General features: G+C 40.2%; 1 protein-coding gene and 1 long non-coding RNA gene across 7 annotated transcripts in view; one reads left to right on the forward strand and one right to left on the reverse strand.

Annotated features, from left to right (window-relative positions):
- Positions 1-794: 794 nt before the first annotated feature.
- LOC123286615 (uncharacterized) lies at positions 795-13,317 on the forward strand. 4 transcript variants are annotated; one of them, XR_011506436.1, is made up of 6 exons: positions 795-1,065; positions 4,164-4,251; positions 5,267-5,422; positions 5,536-5,670; positions 5,938-6,038; positions 7,063-13,317. It is a non-coding gene; the product is annotated as an uncharacterized lncRNA (long non-coding RNA). The 4 variants fall into 4 exon arrangements; XR_011506437.1 differs by having other exon boundaries at positions 5,267-5,353; XR_006529209.2 differs by lacking the exon at positions 4,164-4,251 and having other exon boundaries at positions 798-1,065.
- A 1,809-nt stretch (positions 13,318-15,126) lies between these two features.
- Positions 15,127-20,784, reverse strand: part of NLN (neurolysin) — an 89,385-nt gene continuing 83,727 nt past the window's right edge. For all 3 annotated transcript variants that reach the window (XM_044772406.2, XM_044772414.2, XM_014856356.3), the window contains exon 13: positions 15,127-15,896. In XM_044772406.2, coding sequence (XP_044628341.1) covers positions 15,762-15,896 — 135 coding nt within the window. In that variant the 3' untranslated portion in view covers positions 15,127-15,761. The remainder of the gene's footprint in view (positions 15,897-20,784) is intronic.

Consider the following 20,784-nt stretch of genomic DNA (forward strand, 5'->3'; position numbering starts at 1 on the left):
AGCCTCTGAGAGGTAATGACTCTTGTCCTAGGCAGCAGGCTGTGGGGTTTTTTGTGTTACACCATGCCTCCCAGAAGGAGACAAATGCCTTCCGATCATCTGTATGATTTATGTTCCCCAGATCTTAAAAATGTGGGAGAGCCAGAACAAAAAATGTATAGCTTGTCTTAGAGATGTATAAATCTGAAAGCAAGTGTGACTGAGCCTTCTGGGGAAGAACTCAGTCACCAGTTGTGGGAACTAGGCAGGGCAGAGAGTGGGGGAGGTGCATAACCTCAGAAAAAGCTGATGGACTTTGGAATCAGACATGCCTGGGTTTGAATTATAGCTTACTCCTTTGCAAATGCTGAGACCTTCAGCAAATCGCTAGTTTAAAAAGATTCCCTTTATTGACATCTAATTTATACACAAAATAATGCACCCATTCAAGTGTGTATGTCAATGTGTTTTAACAATTTACACACCTGCGTAATCACACACATAATCAAGATGCAGAGCAAGTGCCTTGTACCCCTTCCCAGTCAATTGCCCCTAGTCACCAGCCAAGGCAGCCACTGACTTGCTTTCTGTCACTATTTATTGTCGTTCACTTTTAACTAACATGCATTGTGCACCTACTATATTTGGCGCACAATTTCGGGTGCTGCGATCTAGTAGTGAATAAAACAGACAAAAATAGCTGCCATTATGTAGAAGGAAACAGAAAGTAAACAAAATAGATAAGGAAATGTGCCATGGGTCACATGGTGATAAATTCTATGGACAAAAATATGGGAAGTCACTGGGGAGAACCAGAGTGAGGGTGAGGCACACACTGCTCTTTTCAGTAGGGTGTCAGAGGTCACATCACGAGGAAGGTGATGTTTGAGCAAAGGTCTGATGGAAGTGAGGGCAGGAGCGATGTGGATATTAGGAAAAGAAAGTGCCAGGTAGGAAGAACAGCAGGTGAAATGGCCAGTGGTGAGTGTTGGGGGACTGTTTGAGAAACTGCAAAGAATCCATCCAGTGTGGTTGGAGTGAAGAGAGAGGCAAAGCAGAAAAAGAAGAAGGAGTAAAGAGGACCAGGTAGGATAAGCCTTTAGCCAGCTGTGAAAACTTCAACTTTTTTTTTTTTTATGAGGAAGATTGGCCCTGAGCTAACATCTGTTGCCAATCTTCCTTTTAATTGAGGAAGATTGTCGCGGAGCTAACATCTGTGCCAATCTTACTCTGTTTTATGTGGGACGTGCCCAAAGCATGGCTTGAGGAGCGGTGCTAAGGTCCGAGCTCCGGCTCCAAACCGACAAACACAGGGCCCCCAAAGCGGAGTGCACGAACTTAACCACTACGCCACCGGGCGAGCCCCGAAAAACTCCAAGTTTTAATCTTAGTGGAATAGGGAGCCATTGCAGGGTTTTGAGCAGAGAACTTGACCTGTTTAAAAGGCTCCTCTGGCTGCTGTGTTAGGAATTGACCGTAGGGGCCACGTGGAGCATTAATATAAAGTGCCTAGTACATAATAGATGTTCAATAAGGATCAGCTATTTGGAGAGTATTGATTTCTTAGTACAAATGAGGCTGCAACCTCTTTTTGTTTGTTTGTTTCTTTGTTTTTCTGTAGTGAAAATACAGATTCATTCACTTTCTCAACAAATATTTGTGCAGCATGATTATTTTAGGTGCTGAGGAATAACAGTTGAGTGAAAAAAGAGAAGACTGCTACAAATTCATAGAGACAGAGAGGAGAACGGCACCAGGCATGGGGGCAGGGAAAGCGGAAAGTTGTTGTCTAGTGGGTACAGAGTTTCAGTTTTGCAAGATGAGAAAGTTCTGGAAATCTGTTGCACAACAATGTGAATATACTTTACTAACTGTACACTTAAACATGAGTTAAGGTGGTAAATTTGAAATTACGTGCTTTTTACCACAATTTAAAAAATTTTAAGTAGCAAAAAAGAAAAAAGATAACTGTTTTTAGGGGAGATAATAGACTGATTAAGAGAAATGTTAGGTAGAAATAAGTACTTACGATGAAAAAAATAATGGTGATATACTATGACTGAAGGGCTACTTTCGCTTAAAAAAAAATTAAGACCAGTGAAAAAAGAAAATATGACCCTATTATGTAAAGATTAAATACATAAGCAGGTGTCTGCTGCCTGACTAGACCCTACTCACTTACAAGCAATATCCCAAACAATATGAAAAATCTCACTTCTTTCATCCCCTAGGATGTGGAATCAACTATATAGTTAAAATAGTTGCCATTTTTTCTTTTTGTCTTACTAAAAATAGATGTGTGCATATGTGTGTACAACTTAGGTGTGCATACGTGTGTCTACACACGGACACAAATATACACCATACATACACACGCATATATGCCTGTGTGTGTGTGTACACGCCACATCGAACAGAGAAATGTCTGGTTGCTCATCAAGTGTCCAGCTAATAGGATGCAATTTGGGGTGACTTGACTTTCGTTTTTGTACTTTTCTGTATTGTTTGGATTATTTAAATAATAAGACTGTGCCGTTTTCCCTAAAAGGATAAAGGTATTTTTAAATTAAAAATACAACAACTCGAAAATATAGTTCTGCTGTGTGAGTTGATAAATGTGAAGTGCTGGGAGCGTGTTTGGAAGACAGTCAGAGCTGAACAAGCATTGGCTGTTATTGTCCTGCTCGTTCCTATGTGGCAGACCCTGCTCTAAATACTTAACGTGTATTTACTCCCTTAATCCTTACAGAGACTGAGACACAGACAGGTGATGCCACAGATCACAGAGTTTTAAAGTAAGAAGACCATATTTTACAGACAAATGTCTTTTAATCCCTTTAACATAAACGGCTATTCAAAATGCCTTAGCCTGTATTTGTATAAATACTCATTGCTGAGGATATTCTCAACTGATACTATGAATATGTAACTGCTTTATATGATTCAAAAGGATTACCTATAAATTCTCATAAGGTTTCTAGAAGCATCACTTTAAAATAAATGAGTTAAAATAACTATACATTCTAAGACCTATATAAGTCATATAGTGAACTAAAATTTGTACTTTAAACTTGGTAGCAAAATTACCAATAACAGTACCAGTTCGCCCTTGAATAGCGATTTATAGTTTACAAAGCGCATTCACATACATTGGCTCACCCTGATCTCCACAACCACTGAGGGAAGCAGTCGAGTAGGGTAGACATTAACATCCCTGCTTATAGTTGAGGAAGCTGAATCAGATATGTAAGCATCAATTAGAATGTCTTTGGCCACAAGGAAAAAAACTTAACTCCACCTGGTTTAAACAATACGAGAATACATTGGCTCACCTACCTCCATGCCCAGAGGTGAGGTGGTCTTCAGGGTTGACACAATCTAGCTGGCTAGACTCTATTTCTCTGATATTCTCTTGGTTCTGCCCCTCACCAAACTTTGGCTCCATCTTCAGCCTGACAATTAAATGGCTGCTATAGTTCTGGGGCTCAAAGCCATAAACAACAATGCCAGATGAAAAGGCCATTTCTTTCTGCAGCTTTATCCTGCAAACTAGGAAAACTGTCCTTAGAAGTCCTTAGCAAACATCTCCTCACTTATCGTTGGCCCAGATTAATTCATATGTCCATTCCTGAATCAATTATTGGCAAGGGACACGGGATTACCTTTAGATGAATCAAGACACCTGATGAAACGCCGGGCTCTGTTAGGAAGGAGGGAAAAAGGGAATGATAATGAATACTAGTTGAGCACTATAACCTGGGAAAGAGGCCAACTCCTCTAGGTAAAGCTCTGGACCGAAGAGTACCACTGAGACCAAGATGGCAGGATTCGGGCCCCTCAACTCCCACCTCTTCATATAACAGCCTCAACTGGTTCAGATTTTCATTAGATGAGGATGCTCATTTTTGGCTTTTATGGGGGCATTCTTTAAAAAAAGTTTGAATGTGGTAATTCCGTATGCCTGAGTTTGCAAGACTGAACTTGGACGGACTGGTAAATATTTGCCTTGAAAGCCACATTCTGACAAATCCCTCAGAAGTATTATTCTTTTTTTTATTATAAAATATTTCAAGGAATAAAAAACAAAGCTTTAAAAAGCCTTCACATTACACCATATTTGCATTGGACTTTTAAAGAAAAAAATACTGCAGTTGTAGTTGAAGCTCCCTGAGTATGTCTTCCAGAACCCATTGTCCTTTCTCCCTCACCGGAGGAAACCACAGTCCTGAATTCGATGTCCAGTTTCATGTGGATGTTTTTATACTTTTACTAGTAAGTATAGATCTGAGATAAATATACATAGTATCGTTTTGAATATGTGTGTGTGTGTGTGTATAAGTGGTAACCTGAACATGTCCTTCTGCAATGACACTTTTTGCTCAAGGTTGTTCTTGTGTTGTTCTCTATTGAGATATATGGTGTTAGTTCACCTGCTGGTAATTGCAATATAGCCCCTTGTTCAAATACGCTACAACGCATTATCCACTCTTCTGTTGATGGATATTTTGGTGGTTTTCTCTGTTTCACTATTACAAACAGAGCTATTGTGAACTTTCTAGCAGATATCTCACAGTGCACACGCAGAAAAGTTTGTCTGGTGGTGTGTATCTTGGAGTGGAATTATTGGATGTGTTCTTCTTCAACCTGAATAGACAGTGTCAGATTGCTGCCAATCTGACGGCTGTGACATGGAATTGCATTGCTGGTTTCAGAAGTATAATAATTTCTTTTTTCCCTTATATTTCTTATGCACTTGAAACTCTCCAGTTTCTCAAATTGATTCCATTTTTTCCCCCATATTGGAAATTTGTTTTCTTTCCTTTATCATGGAAAATTGCAGTGGTTATTATGAGTTCATCTTGATATATCTTATTTAAGTTAGCCTCTTTTGTCCTTTGAAATAACTTTTATTACTTATTAGACATAGATAAATGACAATGAGAGAAAAGAAATACAGACACATATACAGACACTTGTCATTTTCTCTCCAAATTGTTATTTTAGATAAGGCAAATTTTTCTTGATAATTTCTTGCTCACTTAACTAAGTATATAATGTTATCTTAATTTTTGTATTTTGTATGTAGAATAGCATATGTCTCCTTTTCTTCTCAGTGGAGAAATTCCAAGATCAGAAGATTTAAGAATAGTATTGATAACCCATTGGTTTCATTAGTATTTGGCAATCCTGTCTAGTAGAATCCTTGGACTTGCACCCGGAGTGGAGAGATGACATTACTGAACAATGCCACTTTAGCATCTTAAAGCACCACTCTCTTTTTATACAGCGTCTACCTAAGAGATTCAGCTGCACTCGGATACGCTTGCGGCGAGCTCCCTGAAGAGTTTCCCTGTGCTTGGAGGAAGAAAGTAACGTCAGTAAATCAAAATTTACACCCTGTTGACCTTGGAAATACAAAGGCAACACAATAAACCAACATGAGGTCATGTTTCCATTCTGGTTGAGGACAGGGGAACATTTAATCCTGAGCAGAGTGAGGGAGACAGGAGGAAATAAAATGCATGCTGACTGAGACGGTACTGTTTTCTCTTGCAGTTTGCTCTGCAAGATCCAGTTGGGAAAGGAAGAAGCATTTATTTCTCTCGCTTTCCACACATACCTTTGAAGTGTCTTAGCATCAAAAGAAACACCCAGCCTGAAACTATATTTTCTTTACTCAAAACATGTGGTGTAAGTGAGAATGGGTATGAGAGGGTGGAGGTGCAGGGGGAGCTTTGTGGGCACAAAGAAATAGTCAAGATAAAAATCATGATAAAAATCATAATTTCCAAGACTTAAGACAGATGCCTCTGATTGGGGAGAGTGATTTATGTTGGTTATAGGTTCCTAAAGGGCTGAATGACACAATTTGTCTTCTTGTTTATCGATTAGTCTGTTTAGAAATGTTGCAAATTGTCGTCAAGTTTGCTAAACAGCTCCTTTTATTGCTTCCTCTAGAGTCTCAAGATGACAGCTAGATTTTTCTGGCATGAACAGTAAAGGTCAACTTTGGCAATGTTCCATTAATACATGACTGCAAACGTTTTTATACATAAGAGGTAACAAGGAAATTTTTAGCAGTTTTCTTCTTACTCATACCTTCTATTACTAAAGATTAGTAAGACATGAAACCTTATTGGAATTGGTTAGATATTCTCTTCTATTACTTTCAAAAAGTAAAACTTCCCCTACTCATCTTGACTTAAAATAATAATTTGTTAATCAAGCATATCCTTGAAACCAAACACCTTTTTCTCTTGAATATTAGTGTCCCCGCTTTGATTCTCGAAATTTCCCTCATTCACGGCCAGCACTTCCTGATGCCAAGTTCTCCGCCCTCCATTCTAACACTGACCTCCCAGCTTTTTACCTTCTGATAGGAACATTTAAACCTCAGCCTCCACACTAACCTCTGTCATTGCCATCTCGAATGTCATAACCCTTGATGTTCTTTACGTGGCACTTCTGCCTCACCCTTTCCCGGCTACCAGAACTCTTGCAGCTGCCGGATCTGTGACCTTAACCTGGGAGAGTCAGTGTGTTCAGGGTGAGAGGGGTGTATCCTGGGCACATGATTCACTTTCCAATGTAATGACTTCATTTCTCTTATCCCAGAGGAATGCAGCAGGCGTACTGACATTTGTCCATTGGCACCACAGAAAACAGTGTGTTGCTGTACTAACACACCCCGGCTGAGTCCTGAGAAACTTATTAGGTAGAGAGAGGAACTGCTATAGTCAGGTCTTCATAAACTTTAACACAAATACACCACCCTCATAAAACACGTTGGCTTTAACTAGGGAAAAGTTAAACCAGGGCTTAAAATGTTTAACTTGGGTTTAACTGGGGTTTCTCCCCCTCTTTAACCTGAACTTCAGGAGATAAAGGTCAACCAGGTGGCAGTCCGGCTTTCCTGGAACAAGTTCATAATCTAACTTAAAATTTGGTTGATGGGTTATGAAAGAAGCCAAATCTTTGAGAGCTCTTATGTATTCTGTTCAGACACTTAAAAAAGGCATTTCCTTTTAGGGGTGGTTGTATATAATTTATCCTTATTCTAATCCTTCCAAACCTCTTCTTTAGCCTACAGGCATTCGAACATCGACTGTAACTGAAAACCAGATGTTGTGAGAAAAACCCTACAAGCCGCTACTTCCAAATTAGAAACCACCTAGGTCTTTGTCCGGGGCCTCAGTGGCCGCAGTTTCCACCTCAGACCACTGTGGTGCTCCTGCTGGGATTTGGAGGTTTGCTCAGAATCTTCCATTCATCTAATTAGTCCTTTGGGAGAAAGAAAGATGAAAGGAAGGGAGGGCAGGAGACACAGAGATGCTTCACATGGCTGTTTAGACCACGAATGTAGCTCATCTAGGAAAGAACTGGTGACATGAAAATAATGAAACAGAAGGATTGAGCTCTGTGAATTGAGAGGTTTTGTCTTCATTTAGATAAAGTCACCATTAAGCCACTCCTATTTCCTTACTCTTAACTAAGGTGGAATCAGGAAAGGAAATGCAAAGTTGGGTCACCTTTTCCAAATGGCTTCAGAAAAACTTCCCTAATCAGGGGCCCCCAAAAGGAGGAAATATACTGGGGTGTATAAGGCCTTGATAGATGAAGTGTGAGGAATTTCTCTCTTGCCACCTGATTCCGGTTAGAAATTCACTGGCTGTGTCGCTGACTGAACAAAACAGAGGATAATAGCCGCTGGCTGAAGATTTTATAATTGAAGCTGAGACAGAGTGGGCCATGTGCATGTTTAGAACAGTGATTGCATTGTGAATTACAACAGAAGTCCCACTTGTCAGTCACACAAACGTTTAAGAGCATAGAAAGGCATCTGATTTGGGACAAGGATGACAAAATAGATCTTTTGGTTTCTCCCACTTTGCCCTGAGTACAAAGGGACTGATGACTGCTTTGTTCTGGGATAGAGTTTTAATTCCTCTTAGGATCTACCCAATTATTAACAGAGAAAGAAAATTCCTGTCTGGAACCACTCCTACCACTTTCCGAAAGAAGTAATCTTTAGTCCTCATCATCCAATGAGAGAAAGAGAGTAATATAAATGATATCGTGCCAGATTTTTTGCTTTGTTTATAATCATTACTTTTCCTCATCTATCTTTAGTGATGTCTCAATGTTAAACAACTGTAGTAAACACTGTTAAGAAACATGGCTCTAATTTGACAATATCAGTCAACATTTAAAATGCCTCTACCCTTTGAACCAGGAATTACACTTTTAAGAATTTCTTTAACAGATAAACTGAGAGATGTGGAAAATGATATATTTACAAAGATAAGCTTGGCAGCATTGTTTGTAACATCCAAAGAGTGAAAACAACCCAAAAGTTCGTCAACAGGTCAATTAAATAAATACTGTATGTTTACACAAGGAAATGGAGTATCAGATTAAAGTCTGGTTCCAGTCCTTGTCATGAGCCTTGGAACTCTGAAGTTTTTTAGTCTTTCATTGATCTGCTTAATTAGTTGCACCCCTATTTAAGGAAGTTACAAACATTAGGCATTGAGGGATTGAAGACATGGGTGCTTTGCCTTCAGCTCTGGTTAGTAGTAACGGAAAATTATTAATACCGATGGGAGAAGAAAGTAAGGAATCTTGGCTAATTCTGGATCATCTCTAAACAGCTCAGTGGCCATGGTAACAGGCTGTTTTCTAGATTTATAGGATGCACCGATGCCTCTTGGGTACATTATACTTCTTAGGTCAAGAGGACTCCCATGATGTTCTTTGAATGGCTAGAGTTTTATAGCCATTTGATCACAATGCATAAAAAAGGTTAAAGTGAATATTTTCATCTCTCACTCATGAGTCCTTTAACCACAGGGTCTAAGAAACTCCTGGATATAACAGAAATGGAAGAACACCATTTAGTCCTATTGCTGACATGCCGCAAAGAGAAAACTATTTTGTCAGACATAAATCTGTGGGGGCCGGCCCAGCGGCACAGCAGTTAAGTTCGCACGTTCTGCTTCTCTGCAGCCTGGGGTTCGCCGGTTTGGATCCCGGGTGTGGACATGGCAACGCTTGGCAAGCCATGCTGTGGTAGACATCCCACATATAAAGTAGAGGAAGATGGGCACGGATGTTAGCTCAGGGCCAGTCTTCCTCAGCAAAAAGAGGAGAATTGGCAGCAGTTGGCTCAGGGCGAATCTCCCTCAAAAAAAAAGAAAAAAGAAAGAAATCTGTAGTGGCAGGTGGCATGGTAATCATAAAATTTTGTGGCACAAAGGTCTAATTATACAATGGAGTCAACAAGTGTTGGGGAAAAACAACAGAAAAGCTTTTTATACATACTTTTATTTTATAATTTCTCTCAACCTCTTATGAACTAATTTGCCTTCCCCACTACTTTGTGAGCAAATTGGGCTCAAGGTTGTTCATCATTTTTGTATCCTCAGTGTCAAGCACAGGGCCTGATTTATAACAGGCACTCTATGGTCTTCAAATGGAATTCAAAACCAAAAGTTTGAAAATAAGTTGTTTAAGACAGTGTAGCTCTTAAATTTTCCTCATTAATACTAGGGATCCTCTCCCCAGAAAAAATGCACAGATCTATGTACACAAAAATTTCAATATAATTTCAGGGCAGTCATGGACACTTGTCCTCTCTCCTGTCACAGATCTTCTAGGGAACCAGAGATTCTAGATTAAGAAATTCCTAAATTTAGAATGCATAATCACAGAGAAAAGTGGAGGAATCTTTAGAAACATCTCCCACCCCTCAATTTTTCCTTTACAAAAAGCTTGTTTCTTTCATCTACCTCATCCAGAAACTCTTTCGGTACACTGAGGAAAAGAGCTCCTTCACGTGGATGGTGTAAAAATAATTTAAGTAGTTTTAGATTCATTTATAAATTAGACATTTTGCAGTTATTGTAGAAAAATTCATCCTTATAGCGAAAGGTAATTTTAAAGAATGTTTATTTGGCAAATATTTATGGACTATTCACTATGGGTCAAGGACTGCACAGGACAGGGGATAGAAACTGACTCAAAGACATCATAATATGGTGGGGTGCATGCACACGAAACAGGTTATTGGGGTGGGATTTTTGCCTCTGTGTATGTGTCATGAAGACAGTGGTGGGTGGAATAGGTAGAGAGCAACTATAAATTCTGTAAAGGAAGAAAACAAACCTGTCTTCATTCTTTAAGAATCTTTGGCTTTACTATGATCATAGTCAACTATTAACCTCCCATCCTCAGTTACTAGATTATCCATTAGAAGTCTGACAATAACCTCTGGACAAGCACTGGCTGATTACGGATGAGGAGTAAGGCAACACCCAGACTCTAAATGCTTAAACTCTATCCTTGCAGTGTGAGGGAGCTGCGATCATCTAAACACCATTTCTAAGATCCAGTATGTAAACGTTTATTCCATATACATTATTTTTTTTCAGGTGTACGTCGTTATGTATTTCAATTTCTGTGTAGATTACATCATGTTCACCACCCAAAGACTAATTACAATCCATCACCACACACATGTGCCTAATCACCCCTTTTGCCTTCCTTCCTCCCTGCTTATCCTCTGGTTACCACCAATCCAATCTCCGTTTCTGTGTTTGTCTGTCATTTTTATCTTCTAGTTATGAGTGAGATCATATGGTATTTGACTTTCTCCCTCTGACTTATTTCACTGAGCGTAATCCCCTCAAGATCCATCTATGTTGTCACAAATGACAGGATTTCATCATTTCTCACGGCTGAGTAGTATTCCATTGTGTATATATACCATATCTTCTTTATCCTGAATGATGTTTTTCTGATGATCATTATATATTTGCTACATCTTAAACTGCGGAGGAGACCTCGGAACTGACCTGGTATGAATGTCTACTCCGAAGAGAAATCCCCTCTGTCATACTCCTGGCAGCCACAGGCTTTGCTTCGATACTCATTAACAGCAGCAGAATGTATTTGTAGTCAACAATAATTATTAGAAACTAGTTCCTCATACTGAACTAAAGCCTTCTTAAATTTTCCAGCCATTTCTCTAAGCTTTGGCTTCTGAAGCAATGCAGAATAATCCTATTCTCTCTCCCATAGGCTTCAAGTATTTGAAAACAGCTATCATTTGTATTTCTGAATTCACCTCCAGGACGGAACTTCCCTAATTCTTTTATGTATTCTCCTCAAGAAGTATTTTCAAAGTCATCACTGTCCTGTTCCTACTCTTCCAAACACTGTAATCCTTGGCCAAAGTCTGCTTAAAATGTGACACCTAGAACAGAACACGATATTCTAGCTGCAACTGATCTTACCACATCAGAGTCCAGAGGGATTATTCCTTTGATGTGGACACATCCTTCCATCGATACACTCTTACAGGCCTTAGTTCTCTCCTCCTGTTCCCCTCCCAAGATGTGCTGAACTGTGGGCTTACGTTGGAATTTGGTCAAATAAAACTGCCAGGTCTTTTTTTCCTGATGGCTATCAAGTCAGGTTTTCCCTTCTTTCACCTTAGTAATGAAGTGTGTCCAATTTCATCTTAAATTTCTCTCAGCACTGAAGTAATTTTTGTTTTTTTTGTTTGTTTGTTTGTTTTTTTTAAAGATTTTATTTTTTCCTTTTTCTCCCCAAAGCCCCCCGGTACATAGTTGTGTATTCTTCGTTGTGGGTTCCTCTAGTTGTGGCATGTGGGACGCTGCCTCAGCGTGGTCTGACGAGCAGTGCCATGTCCGCGCCCAGGATTCGAACCGACGAAACACTGGGCCGCCTGCAGCGGAGCGCACGAATGTAACCACTCGGCCACGGGGCCAGCCCCTGAAGTAATTTTTGTTTTAAAGATTGGCACCTGTGCTAATAACTGTTACCAATATTCTTTTTTTTTTTCTGCTTTTTCTCCCCAAATCCCCCCAATACATAGTTGTATATTTTAGTTGTGGGTCCTTCTAGTTGTGGTATGTGGGACCCCACCTCAGCAAGGCCTGATGAGCAGTGCCATGTCTGGTCCCAGGATCCAAACTAGTGAAACCCTGGGCCGCTGAAGCAGAGCACGTGAACTTAACCACTCAGCCACAGGGCTGGCCCCAGCACGGAAGTAATTTTAAATCTTAATAATATCATATTTAACCATTACAGTTCAGTTATTGGTAAATTTGATGATACCTTCTATGGAATTTCTTGTCTTCATCTAAAGGACTGGAAATTTCCCTCAGTTTAACATGAATCAGCATTCAACTCTCTCAGGTTGTTTCAATAGCCAGGAATCCACCTGGCTAACGATTATTCAGTCAAATCCCCCATCTGAGCCACAAAGACGTCAACAGAGACGTCAAATACCTTGTTGGATTCAGTGAACACCATACTTTTAAACCAGTCTAACCCACACAGTTTCTGTGATGACAAAGGCTAGAGACATTTTATCACAGCAGTACAACTTTAGCTGAGCCTCCAAGCTCTATGAAACACGTAGTCAGAATGGGTGTCAGCTCACGTGAGCAGAAACAAGAGAGCCTGTGTCAGCGTCACCTCTTCCCTTTCCTCATGCATACACAGTGGACCAGATGCATTGGACCTATATTTTATCAGGAGAGGGAACTCCAAGGGAAATTCAACCAAATAAAAACTCAGAAATCACTTACTGGAGGGTGTGTGTGAGGGATTGTGTTCATTACCTCAATTTTTCAAGAAGTTTTTACAAATACTCCATGTGTAGCATTACTATGGGTATGCTGGAAAAGGCGACACGACCTTCTATTTAGACTTTATAACCTTCACTCTTTGCCTTGATACAGTTGTTGCTAGATAACCACTTAGGTGGATCTGCTTCCAGTGGAAATTTCTCCATTAAAGATGACTGAAAAAGTAAACTTGGGACACTGTTTTTCAAAGAAAAAGAAAGCATGTGTGTCTTTTTTGTTTTTATTCTCACCAAGCCTTCATAAAAGAAGGCATATTCGACTCTGAGGGGTGATCCAATTTCAGAGGGGAGACACATAATTGTAATAATGTTGTGTTGAGAGAAGAAAGCAGCCTTGGTCACTGCACCTATTCAGACGAGATAGGGTTCCTCTTGTAACACACTCTGGGGCTCAGTTAACTACGCCTATACCCAATTTTGGGGGATTAATATTTTAACGAAATTTCTTCAGAGCATGAAAAATTCTTCTTGTGCATGATAGGAAAGGAAAAAGTGAAATATGGTCATAACCAAACCAGCTGATCCACTGAGGGGGCGGGATCCCTATACACCTTAATTCATACACAAAAGCTAAAGGCAAATGGTAAAGTAGAAAGTTAAGTCACTCCCAGCTAGTTCAGGCAGGTACAAAATCCTATCTTTTTTTTTTTTTTTTAAGAGCTATTGTCTCTATTTTGGCCTCTTACCCATGCAGTTTGCCAAGTCTGAAGAGCTACAGGCCTCCATCTTTCAGCACGTTAGCTTTAGAAAGGCAAGATTTTGGTGTAAATAGCTCAGGTGGTAACTCTTCAGGATAATTTTTAGTTATTTATCTAGGTAACATGCAACATTTATACCAGAGGGAAAAAAATCTATATTAGGTGATATAACATCATGACTTTTCTTTCTCTTCTCTGTAGCATCTTAAAATTAAACCTTTAGGAATCAGGCCTATTATATATTAACATAAGATGTTTAAGAACTTGCCCTTAGCAACATAACGATGCCCCCAAAACCTGAAACAGGCCCAGATCTCCTGGATCAATAACCCAGAGAGACTTTATTACGTGTGGCTCAGTCCACAAGTCTCAAGTGTAGGCTGGCCAATCACAATTTTTATGGTTATCCACCATTCCAAGCGCCTCACCAACACCTGAGGCCCCGATCTGAAAAGAAGAACGAGCAGATGAATGGCTTTGAAAAGTAAGTCCTTAGTTTTGAATTGTGCTAGAGAATAAGTATTTGATTTTGTTGCTGTGTTTTGGTAGATTTTAAATACCAGATGTGGACCCATAGCTCTTTTGTTCTCTTATGCATTTCAGTTTTAACATTGAAGTACGAAAGAAATGTGAGGTCATTCTCATGGGTAGTAACACAACTTTATTGTGTGCAGCCTTTTTCACACCAAGTATTAGTTTTTCCATGTGAACTAAGTTAAGATTTAAAATGATAAAGTTATTGTTAGGGAGATACATTGGGCAAGAGAAAAAGCTGAAGAGAGTTTTTGTCTGAAACTGGAAAACAGAACAGTCTGGGGAAAAAAAAAGATATGAGAAAAATACCACAGGTTGCTAAGACCGAAAAAACCGCTTTGGGGGAGTTCAAGCCAGGCGATTCTCTCAAGGGGAGGGTGGAATTTCATGTGGATGTTTAACATATTTGCTTGGCAGTAATAATCTTAGAATTTTCTTCTGTATTGCTCTAGCTCTTGATTTTTCCTGCTGTCTCTGATCTCATTATGCAGCATATTATTTTTTTATTTAGCACAAAGTCCATTTGGACTAGAGAATAGAAAGGTTCTGATTTTGTCCCTGGCCAGCAGTCATACCTCAGGTACACAGTGGGAAACAGTTGGAAGACTTATCAGAGGGCATTCAAAGTTTGTTTTTTTATTAAAACAATTTCATGATCCTGTTCTGGTTTCCTTATTGAGTAGACTCCTAGAGGAAAAATAAGTACTGTGAGTTTACTAGTCTGCTGTAGAATTGGAATCTGGGCCTACAGTAAAGAGTTAAAGAGAGATCTACAAGTTCACTTAAAATAAAAATCACCAGACAAAACAGGCTCCTGGCGAACCCTTCTCCCCACGGGGAGGTTCCGCACGCAGGGAACACCCTGGAGCAGCCGCGCTCCGACGCTTCTGCTGAGGACCCATCCTCTTCTGGAGTCTCAACTCCTCATGCTCCACGTCAGCTTCGCTCTCTTCCTGTGGCTCTCTAACCAGGCGCTCGTGAGGTGGGCACCTGCCACTTTGGATGAGGTGGGCAGTACAGGAGGCCAAGTCCCTACCACTTATTAGAAACATCAGGAAAGAAACACATCCTTGCACTCGCTTTAGTGCTCTAACTGGTAAATGTGCCAAAAGAGTGACGGTCTTGAGCGCTGAAGCAGAAATGGACCTCTAACACAAGATCCAAAATCCTCTAATACAAGACACAAAAACTTGCAATATACATTAGGTCAGTTCAGTTAAAACTCCTAGTTTTTTGGTACTGTCTGACTGGACTTTAGACAGAAAAGACAAACCCGAATGGAAGAACACAATTTAAGTGTGGCAGAAAGGTGGGAATCATAAGGCCTGAAAGGCAAAGATAAACGCATTACCGAGGCATAGTGCACAGTCCCCTGGCCCCGAGCTATGCAGGCAAAGAGCTCGCACTTTACTGAGACAGAGTCGAAGTCGATTCAGGGCTCCAAGAAAATATTCACCAGAGGAATGTGATGATTCATTTATCAGGCCAGAAATCCCAAGTACAAAACTTCAAGATGTAAGAAGGATAAAATTATATAATGTATATGATTCAATTTAAAAATTCTTAGCCCTCTTACATTACATTATCTAGATAATAGTAAAAAATCAAATTACTTTCATATGAAACTTCTATAAAAAGAAATCAAATCCATTTTTATGAAATTTTATAGTACAATTATTTTCTAATGGGTCTTTTCTTAGGTCACAGTATTTATAATTCCATTTACATCTGTATAATTTTCCAAATCGAAAAACAAAAGGCAGTCAATAGAAATCTAAACTTTCATTTGCAAAACTCCCTTCAGTTTCAGGCCAGTAACACATGGAGATGCCGACTTGTGCTCCAGACTTGGACTGCTCCCAGAGATCCCCAGTTTACGGAGCAGGCAGGCCTCGACTCATTAGGAACGCTTTTTGGTTTGGCTCACGTTTCAAGAAATTCTGGAGCATGTCCATGCCGTCCAGAGATCCCCCAGGTTTCAGGATTAGGTTTCTGTATTTCATTCCAACCTAATAAAATAAAACATCATGCCTAATAATTCATGGTTATAGCAATTTTCCAAATCTACAGATGCAAAAGAGAAAGAAGGGGGTGGGGGTGAAGGAAAGGAGCTTTAGCTCTACTCTCTTTTGCCCAGACTACAGCTCTGCAGTACGTATTTACTTGGGTAGCTAAGAGAGCTGGAGTTTAGACCCTCTACACTTCCCTTTATTACTGACTTGTCTCCTTAGATTCTCAGCAGTGAGCTGATGATGTGAGCAAACTGACAAACAAAAAATAGCCAAATGGAATATATAACAGGTTCCTATCTGTTATCCCATCTCAAATGCGATTTCAAAAGGGTTAGCAAAGCAAGTGTTCAAGAAGGCCACAGAGAGAGGATCTGTGTACCCGGAAACGGTGGCCCAGCTACTGCCCAGAGGACTTCTGCTATGTTTTTACGAGGGGCTCGTAAAAAACCTCTCCTCCTTATAGACACGGGTAGGACAACAGTACATGTCCCATGGTGTAAGACACTTCTGGGGGCCAGAGCTGGGAAGAAGGACCTCTGCAAAGTTTTCTCTAGGGATGAGGTTGGGAATTTTTAAACATATTGCAGTTCCTCTGCCTTTATTTACATAAACACATGAGCAAATAAAATGAAAGAAAACAACTGTAATTCATTATCAGCGTGATTCAATATTTTCACTTCCTTTTCATCGTCCTTTTAGGGAATCATGGCAGGACAATTCAACAAAGCATAATTCTAAATATACACATAAAATAAGTAGTTCACAGAGTAACACTCTTAAATTTATATCCGTGATATCATCTGATCAATACGATTAATAGTCTTTTTGAGGACAAGAATAGCTCGAGAATTTCCAAGGACAAAAGTAATCTAACCTTTGACTTATAACAATGATTCTGGTTGCTACAACCGTCAGAGGTAAGTCTAGTCAAACGGCTACGGAAAATAAAACGTGGGTGCACGAAATCTACCAAGTCAGATATAAAACTATTTAATGTCCTACAGGGTTATAAAATCAAAATGTTTGGGGTTATCTTTTGGTTATAAATAGAAATCATCTGCAACTTATTAATCATCTACAGGCTAACATCTAACTTCACAGCCAGGGCCCTAATCAGGAGTAAATCACTAGTCAAACAAAGTTACTTTCTCATAAACTCCAGAGCAGCCCTGTCCAATAGCAATATGATGTGAACCACATTTTTAACTTTAAATTATCTAGTAATCACATTAAAAAAGCTTAAAAAAAGCAAATAGGTGAAATTTAAAAAAATATTTCATTTAAACCAGTAGTATATCTACAGTATTATTTCCACATGTATTAATATAAAAAATTATTGAGATTTATTTTTTTGTTGTAAGTCCTCAAAATCTAGTGTGTTTTTTACATTTATAGCACATAATTCAATTCTTTAGTTGCACTAGCCACATTGCAAGTGCTCAACAGCCACATGTGACTACCATATTGGAGAGGTGTAGGGCCTAGAACACAAGATGACTCTTGGAAGGACTTGTTAGACGATGTTCTGGTATGACACTGAATGGCACGTAGTAATCTTGTTGCCTTATTTACAAGTTTTGGATAAATTTTCTTAAAAAGGGAGGGCTTGCAATCGCTGATATTTGACTTCCTGAAAACCCTGGTAAGAAGGGCTTAGAGCTAGACTGAATTTTCTTTAGGAAAAAAAAAAAATATGTCATTTCTCGTTTGGTCTGCAGCAAATCACTACTGATACAATCAATCTAGAACCTAAAATGTGAGTGATGGCTATTCTTTTCATAGACTTTATTATTCTAAGAAGCAACAGATCAGAGCTCTTGAGCCCAACTAAAATTTACCTCCTTTCTTTCACTGTCCATTGTGTCTGAAGTTAACCAGTGTCAAATTAGTTGGGGGGGAGGGGTAAGGAAGGACTGTGCTCTCTGGGTGTAGCAGTATAGGGAGAACTTAGAAAATGTGCATTAAATGTATGTGCAGAATTATAAAAATATTTTAATCCTTTTATTAGGAAAAAATTTAAAATATATACCAATAGAAGAGACGACAGTAAAATGAACCTCCATGTACCCATCAACCAACCTCAATAATTAATATTTATCTGCAGAATTTCTTTTCTTTTAATGATTGGCACCTGAGCTAACATCTGTTGCCCATCTTTTTCTTTTCTTCTCCCCAAAGCCCCCCAGTACATAGTTGTATATTCCAGGTGTGAGTCCTTCTAGTTCTGCTATGTAGGACGTGGCCTCAGCATGGCTTGATGAGCGGTGCCATGTCCGCGCCCAGGATCTGAACCAACAAAACTCTGGGGCGCTGAAGCGGAGCGTGTGAACTTAACCACTAGGCCATGGGGCGGGCCCCTGCAGAAGTTCTTAATGCTCAAGATCTATTTATTGAAAAGACGTACTTCATTCCACAAATGTTACAGGTACATTAATGAAAAGCTAAATAAAGTAAAAAGATAAGTCACCCAACATGCTGATATTGGACAGAGTATTTTCATTTTGTGCAGAGAACCACAGTTCTAGGTAACAAAGAAAAGCAGGCCTTTGAGGAGCTGCTCTGTTGTGAAGGGCTTGCTCACACCCCCTCTGGACGGCACAGTCAGCGGAGAGCGGGGCAGCGCTCGGTCTCACAGCGCACGGCTCGGTGAAGCCCAAGTTCTGCCCTGCTTATAGCTCCAAACAAGTTGATTCAATTTCCTGAATTACAGAGCAATGGTCTTTTAATAGTTTCATTTCCTTTGCAATGAAGTTTGGAGAAGAGTGTAAGAGTCATTTTGGTAACAGGATCTTGCTTTTCTTTAAAAAAAAAAAGTTAAGTGAATTTTGGCGTTTTAGGAAGGGACTGGGCTCTCTGGGCAAGAGAACACGGTCTGGGAGACGCATGCCACAGGTGCAAGAGTCTTTGCCATAAATTGTTCTTCTTTGTTTATGTAATAAAGAAACTTCAGCTGAGAGGAAAGCAGAAAGAGAAGCTCTAAGATAACCACTGAAATTTTTCATGCTAAAAAATCCTTCAGGAGGATCTGCATGTAAGAAGAGCTCCCATTAACTGTTCTGTGAAGGAAAGTCGGCGTCACCTCTGTGCTTTTTAATCCTGGAAGACTAGAGTGTATCTTTTGGCAACTGTTCAGGTTCTCTCTAACAGTGATGTTTTCTAAAGCAAGATCAGGAGTTTTGGAGGCAGGCCCAGCTTTGAATCCCGGCTTCGTCCTCAGCTATGTGACCTTGGGCCTTGGTTTCCTTACCTGCAAAATGGGAACTCACCTACCTCACTTGGTTTAAGGGGAATCAGAGGAGAGGATTTCGGTACACAGCCCTCCCCCTAGTACACTACCTGGCGTACAGCGTATTCAGTAAACCTTAGCAGTCACTGATCCCTCCTTTCCTTTCCTTTCCTCTCACACTGCCCCTAAGTGCAGTTACTCATATACAGCTGAGGGAAACAAATGCATTCCTGGTTGGCATTTTCTTAAAATTAGTTCTGTCTCCGAATAAAGCTAGAAAAAAGCACAAGAGATTTAACCTCCACTATGAGTATGAAATAGAATATACAACTCAGTAGGAATATTAAGTAGGAGAGAAAAGGCGCTCATTTTATCTAAGAATATATACCCTTCATTTGAGGTAAGATTATAACAGCAATCACAATTATCTGAAGGAAGGATGCCCGTCACCTATCAGTAATGAGAATATATTAATGGGGAACAGATTGGGTCTCCCGCTCTCTCTGACATCATCTCTGAAGCAGCAAGGCAAGCTCCCACTGCCTTCCAACCTGGTTTCCCTCCCTCCCATTGTGCTTGACTCTGGGGAGTGGAGCCAGAGTCGTCTCCTTCCTACACCAACAGGCATCAGGGCAGAGAGCAGCCACCCAAGCACAGGTGGTGACGATCAGGCACCTGACAGGCCCACTAGCCAGCTTTAACATGGACTTTGAAAGCTTTCCTTCTGTAGCCCATCTGTAAATGCCTTCCCAACAGCACACCCTTTGTTTTCTAGGCGTGTAGGGAGGATGTGGGTGGAAAAAAAATACCTTTGACAACAACAAAGAAGGAGGGAGAGAGTGAAAGATTGGTGCGGGCAGTCAGGGAGATGGAAACAAGAACGGTGGGAGAATCTTTGCCTCATTAGAGGAGGTTTTCTGGAAACCTGAAACAAAATTTCAATTTGTGAGAACAGAAGGCTAAATCTTTATTTATGGGGAGGGAGGAGATCAGGAGAAGAACAGGTACCCTGGGTAGCATGTATTAGTGGGGTAGAGGTGTGGAAGCAGATGGGGGAACCACCACTTAGGTCCAAAGAGGTACCCATATGGAACAATAATAACTAAACGTAACAGTTCTGAAGCAGAGGAGGAACTCAAAGATGAACAAAACAGTTCCTATGACAGGGCCTTACAATCTAGCAGGGGAGATAAAGGAGACAATCAACAAGGCAGATAATTAGGGCTCTAAGAGGAACACAAAGAAGGGCTGAAAGAACACAAAGGAAGAAAAACTGCTTCCAGCTGGTTGGGATTCAAGATGTAGAAGGCGGGGGCCAGGAGACATTCCAGAAGCAGGCTGGACATCAAGCCCATTCCCTTCCTTTACACCTTCAATGAGGCAACGTCTAAGGCTGTTAGAAAAGCTTGATGCATAAGAAAAATCAGCTTTGGGGGAGCAGATCTGGAGGGCTGACGTGGAATTTAATTCATCTGAAGGACCTTCAGGAGAGGAAATGTCATATCCTCCCTTAGCAACACAGTATAGCAGGAATTGGGCCTAGGACTCTGGGGACCACTGGAATACTTAGCTTTGTATTACACATTCTCTGCCAGGTAATTCTTTTACATGTTTAACCAAGACTCATCATCTTTCTGTGTCTGTTATTGCATGTAAAGA

This window comes from Equus asinus, chromosome 10, assembly GCF_041296235.1.
Source record: "Equus asinus isolate D_3611 breed Donkey chromosome 10, EquAss-T2T_v2, whole genome shotgun sequence".
NCBI lineage: Eukaryota > Metazoa > Chordata > Mammalia > Perissodactyla > Equidae > Equus > Equus asinus.